Below are 6,480 nucleotides of genomic sequence, written 5' to 3' on the forward strand. Positions count from 1 at the left end.
CGTTGTAAGTAAACTAATGTAAGCCCAAAGAGGTTATGAAACCCTTATAAGGTTAAGGAAAACTTCTAACAAGTGCTAAGCAAGTGTCTAAAGGTTTCGGGATCAAGCAAATCGAAGAAATTAAATTTGTCGAAATTTTGTAAAAACTTGGCAGACTTTTGGACAAGAATTTTTTGTCTAACTTGAGGGAGGTGTATCTCCTGGAATATGAGTTATGGAACTCATAACCTATGTAAATTGAAGTTTAGAGAGTCTCTTATTTCCAATGCAACTGACTAATCGCAAATCCGAGACCTACGGTGAAAGATGCGGCCCCTACAAATTATATGATTACTCGGTGCAATTCGACAGCTGTAAGTCGATCGACCGTCGAATAACGACGGTACCGTTAATGCTGCCGTCGAGTTGAGGCGGTGGAAACTTCTCTTTTGTTATTGTTGAGTTTCAAGTACACAAATGCATTAAGTGGGGGATTTTAAGGTGAAGTATGAATTGGGAAATAGAGGGAAACAAAAGTGGAGGGAAAATGAAAGGTTGAAAAATAACCTTTCAAGTGAGCACTTCTCCCACATTGGTGGTTGAAAGTGTTATGTGTGTGCTTATATTAAGCAACATATTCTCTGGCTCATAAAGGGTTGAGAAGAAGACCACCCCTCGCGCTGTCGTCGTCGCTCGGCTCCGGCTTCAGCTTCGGATCGTTATTTAGTATTTTCAATCCTGATATTAATTAATTCACACGGAATTTAACTTAATTAATTAAATTCGCGAAATTATTTTTTCCAACAGAATTATTTCCTAACAAACAAAACGATGACCAACGGGCATCTCCTTCACCGAACATGCACTTTCACACCTGTTCAGATCAAAATAGCGGGCTATAAATTTTCAAAGGCTTTACCTCATTTTTAAGACACTGAAACGAAAAACTCAGAAATTTTTGCTTACTAGGAAGTGTCGTGTGTGTTACCATTCGTTGAGTTCGCTGAAATTCTGCAATTTCCATTGTCGGTTTTGCAGAATACAATTTCGTTCTATCCTGGGAAGAATTAATCGAAACCTTTGGAAACTGTGAGGGAATGAAATTCTTTAAGGAAACACAGTTTTCTGTGGGCTTGAAATAAACATACTGTTCTTTAGTTTATGTAAATAGATTATAATTTGATTAACAGGGATCACAATTATAAATAAGAAGGGCCATGACCTTGAGGGTCATATTTTCACCAAATCAGATCCTTAGTAACCCTATAAGCTCTCTCAAACACCCCAAACCCTTCAAAACTATTTTAAGAGAAAATGGAGCTCTAAATCAGCAACTAGTTCATAGAAGTGTGTGTTCTTGCTTCTAGTTGGAGCAAGTTGTGCGTGCGGCTAGAGTTTTTCAAGAATAAGATTTGCAAGTTCGAGAAGATAGGCGTTGAGTAGTTAAGGAGACGACAAGGTATAGACAGACGAGACGAGGACCCTCCACAGTAGGCTGCCTCCAGGTATCAGTTTTGACTGGTGAGCTCCACTTCTTCCTAGAGCATTGCCGAGTTAGGGATTGTATATGTAATTTTGTGTTATGGGCATGTCAGGGGCCCTGTCCCGACTTATATACTTTGGTCATCTCCTTCGAGGGTTTTGCAAAAAGATCCTGTGTACAGTCTAGTCATGTTTTGTCAGTAGTGATGTCGATCTCGTCGACCCTTAATATGTATGTATATATATATATATATATATATAGTGTCGATCTCGTCGACCCTTAATATGTATGTATATATATATATATATATATATATATATGCGCATTTTGGGAATGATATTTATAGAGATATATGTTAGCCTTGCGGTAAGATGCTTAGTTTTGTACGAAATTATACTCACAGGTTGGCCTTGTTGGCCTTGCTCGTCTTTCGGTAAATAGATGATGAGAGTTATAGTTTGGTTTGCTCGGCCCAAATGAGGTGTCGGGTGTCAATCACGCCTAACTAAGGTTGAGGTGTGACAAAGGGGGAAACGAAAAATGGAGGGGAAGGATAGTGGAGAGGAGCCGCTTCCGTAGCACTTGTGAGTTCAAAACTTTTCTTTATTTTGCTTGGAAATATTATATTTCCCTATAGAACAACTAGAATACGAGGCAAAACAATTTGCGGTGGAATGGATACAAAAGTTGGGGCTCCCTTTCACCAACTTTTGTTACAATTACGCGTCTTATTTCCCTTTTTTGTGGTCTATTTAAAAAAAAATGAAATTTTAATATTTATTTTCTTATTCAATATATCTCAAATGACAGTATTATTTTTATTCAAGGATATAGCAGCCTCTAATGATAGCTAAGAACGCACACTTGAGTTTCCTTCACCAACCCAACTAATTAAAAAAGGGCCATCTCCACTATAAATAACCATTATCTCCTATAAACTTTTCGAACACTATCCCATTACAAAACATTAATCTTCCTAGTCCTTTCTAAGATTTCTCAAGCTCTCCTTTTTCCTCTAAGCATTCGGTATCTCAAATCTCAAACTGATTAACAGTAACAATGGCTTCAGTTATATCTGAAACAATAACCACCAATTCCTCACCGGAAAACAACGTTACGATCACCGAAAAGATATACACTAGAGTCCGTCTTGCTACGAAGGCTGATCTGTCCCATATATACCAACTATTTTACCAAATCCATGTATACCACAACTTCACTCATTTGTACAAAGCAACCGAGTCCTCCTTAGCCAACTTGCTCTTTAAAGAAACCCCTCTTCCTCTTTTCTACGGTCCATCCGTACTTCTACTCGAAGTATCTCCGACCCCTTTTACCGAATCCAGGCATACCACGGACGAAGGTTTCAAGCCCGTCCTTACAACATTTGACATTAAATTCCCCGTTGTTGAAGGACAGGTGGAGGAATTCAGGTCCAAATATGATGATGGGAACCATAAGAGTGATGCTTTTATAGCAGGATATGCTTTCTTTTACGCGAATTACTCGTGCTTCAATGACAAACCTGGATTCTATTTTGAGAGCCTTTACTTTAGGGAAAGTTACAGAAAGTTGGGAATGGGGAAATTGTTGTTCGGAACTGTTTCAACCATTGCTGCGAACAATGGGTTCGTTTCCGTAGATGGAATAGTTGCAGTTTGGAATAAGAAGTCTTATGATTTTTACATAAATATGGGAGTTGAAATATTTGATGAGTTTAGGTATGGGAAGTTGCATGGTGAAGCTCTTCAAAAGTATGCTGATAGGGAGAAAAATGATGACGCAAGCTGTTAATTTTATTTATTTATTTTAATTACCTTATTGTTTCATTGATCATGCAATTTATCAAATTCTTCATATGTACTTTTTATGTAAAAGCAGAATCTTCAGTGTGTATTACATTTGTGTTTGAAAATTGATATTTTACAGCCTCCAATCCACTTTACATGTTATGTTTTGCTGTTTAATTTATTTCACAAAAAATAATATCTTTCTATATGTGAAAATTCACCAATGACACGGAAATGTCATGGTATGCTTAATCACAATTCTTAAAGATATTTTGAGCTGAAAAAAGATAATCAAAAGAGGTCAATTTGAGGCGCGCGTGCACAATTATCAAATTAGTAAATCGTCCTGTCCATGAATTTTAATTTGGGTTAACAATAACTAGACTCCAAGTAGGTGCACGCATGTAGACATAGGTTAATTATATTATTTATTTTCGAACTTTTATGTTGATCGCTTTAATTAGTTTATCCTGGAAATTGCACCTCCAGAATGTAATACGTACACTGTAAATATAGTACAAATGACGTCAAATCTTAAAAGAATCATTTTTTAGTAGAGAAGTATTTGAAAATTTTGAATATCCAATCATCAGCTGGCTTTAAAAATAATAAGATTAGTAAATGAATCTACAAACTAAGTTACATAGAATTAGCATGAACTGATTGATAATCAGAACTGGATGATAGTTAAAATCAAAATTACTCTCTTATAGACGAGAGATGCTTAAGTACTGTTGAAAGGATAGTTGGTCCGAGTCCAAACACCAGAAACGAATTTCACGCATATGAACCTATATGCATAATAAGGAGTACCTTTAGACTATAATTAGACTGACTACATAAACCTCTCCGTATCTTTAGAGCTGCTATATATAACACGTCAATATGGAGTCACACTGTTCATGACAGGATGATTTACCATGTCAGTGACTTTACCAAGGAAAGCTCTCGGACACAACTGGATGGACATATCACACGTTCAGCGTAACTATAGAAGCTCCTCTTTTGATGTATATACTCTCTTGGGCTGATTGTTTTTTTACAAGTTTCAGGAGCTTAAGCCTTCTTGCTTGGCACAAGGAGAGAACCTTGGTTAGCGGTAGGTTCTGTTCATGTACCCGGTTCTTTTTCTTTTTTGTTATATTTGGAGGTGTTGGCTTTATGTTCCCCTCTGTTTGTTCGTAATTATTTCTTTTATGCTATACAACAAGGCAGCTAGGGGTTTACGCCAAAGCTCCCATCACCACCACCATGGGAGGTGAAAGCTTGGGTGAATGATTTAAGTTAAAAAGAAAATAACATTTCAATCGGACACTCACGAATACGCAAAAATTGGAGGATTTGGTGAGTTTCTCCACTTAGATAAGAAACCAATTGAAAAATCCAAGGTCGTACGTTATGAAGTGCACGGTGATCAATCAATTGCATACATTTACTTTATTCACTTTAATTTGTTAGGGATATTGATTGTCTTACATACATTTAATATTTTATTTGTACCTTTGTGCACCCGCGTTGTGTGAAATGCACTTTACAATCAGTAGCGTTTTGAATTAGTGGCCACTTCCATAATTTCATTAGATATTTTAGTATATCTCGGCAATGATCGGTTTAGAATTTGCTCTCTAAAATCTAAGCGTGTCGTTGCTAATATAGGTTGATTTATAAGAATGGTTTTGGAAATGAGTCGTCTTCAATTTTTACTCTGTTTGTTTTATGGGCTTTTGCCTAATGGGCAATACTTTTGATGACTTTTGGCTGAACCATTTTCAAGGTTATTGAGTGAAATTTCCTGTGTTGGAGACTGGAATGCTTTATTAGTCGTTCGACTAGTGTACATTACTTCACCTCCACCTTCTCCTCGAGTTCGAAGATCAACTTCAAGTGCAGTGTGGATACATTTTAAGCGAGTAAATGAGGAACATGTTAAATATCAATATTGTGGTGACTTATATTTCCACAAGTCCAGAGCATCGGGTATTAGCCTATTAGGGGGGGTGGGGGGGGGGGGGGGGGGGGGGGCACCAGTGTGTTGCGTAGACATTTGTGAAAACGCATGAAATTGAACTGAATGATTTATCAAAGGTATATTTGTTGAGATAAGTACTATCACAATCTAATATATACTATATATTGAAAATGTATCAAAGGTATATTTATTGAGAAAACAAGATTGTCTAGCTTTAAAATACAATTTTAAAGAAAACTAAAGTGCTCCGTAAAAAAAGACTCCTAATTTATTGAGATACAATGTTTTTAAAATACTTATTATTAGTAATAAATGTAGTACTTATCTATTTTTTTAAATTATTTGAAGTGGGTCGGTGCCCTGGTGGGCCATCAGCCTGGCTACTGGTGGGTCGGGCTGGTGGGTTGTCCACCTTGTTCGGCCCAGCCCCCTAATAAAACCCACCTAGCCCAGCCCCTTGCACCTCTTAGTGGGTCTGGGCCAGGCCGGTGGTGGGCCAAGTTTACCGGGCCGGGTTCGGGCTGGCCCGGCCCACTTGACACCCTTAGTTTGTTGACCATTTATTGTTTCACCTTAGCTGACAAGGAAGGCATGTAAATAGAACTTGTTACACCCCGCACTTTTAGTGTTATACCCCGTACCTCAGAAAAGCACTGGTTAAATTTGAATGTAAGTATGTCGAGCTATGACTAGGTAAAACAACTTTGGAGTGTCGAAACATTATTAAGTATATTGTCTAAGTAAATGATGAATTATGATCTTGTAAGTCGTAAACGGGAAGGACAACCTTGGAACCAAAGGACTGACTATTATCAAGTATGATTAGTGATAAATATCATGTATGGAGAGTTTTAGAAGATTTCGGGATCAAGCAAATCGAAGAAAATAAGTTTGACGAAAATTTGAAAAAAAAATTGGCAGGATTTTGGACAGATTTTTAGTCAACTTTGGAGGGGTATATCTCCTAGTATATTAGGAGTTTTAAGGTGTTTCAAAAGCCTAAAATGAATTCGTCGAGTCTAGTTTTCAACGGAATAAACCGCTTGTCGATAGGACATCAGAGTAGAGAAGTATGGACGTTACAAGTTCGGCTCACAAAGCAGAAACGTATGCTACAGTATTTGCTACAGTACTACTACAGTTCCGCCGACTTTACCCACCTATAAAAGGTTCATGACCCCATTTTTAAGCTCCAAAAACAGATCCTAAAGCCCAGCACACATATAGGGGCAAATATATCATAAAAGTGAGGGTTTGAA

General features: G+C 37.4%; 1 protein-coding gene across 1 annotated transcript; it reads left to right on the forward strand.

The window, feature by feature from the left end:
- Positions 1–2,411: 2,411 nt before the first annotated feature.
- Positions 2,412–3,407, forward strand: LOC132638303 (tyramine N-feruloyltransferase 4/11-like). Its single transcript, XM_060355241.1, has one exon. The coding sequence runs from the start codon at positions 2,522–2,524 to the stop codon at positions 3,254–3,256; it is 735 nt and encodes a 244-aa protein (XP_060211224.1). The 5' UTR covers positions 2,412–2,521; the 3' UTR covers positions 3,257–3,407.
- The last annotated feature ends 3,073 nt before the right edge of the window (positions 3,408–6,480 follow it).

This window comes from Lycium barbarum, chromosome 4 (genome assembly GCF_019175385.1).
Source record: "Lycium barbarum isolate Lr01 chromosome 4, ASM1917538v2, whole genome shotgun sequence".
Classification (NCBI taxonomy): Eukaryota; Viridiplantae; Streptophyta; class Magnoliopsida; order Solanales; family Solanaceae; genus Lycium; species Lycium barbarum.

Coding starts and splice junctions, on each gene's coding strand:
- LOC132638303 (XM_060355241.1), top strand. CDS start 2,522: ATGGCTTCAGTTATATCTGAAACAATAACCACCAATTCCTCACCGGAA.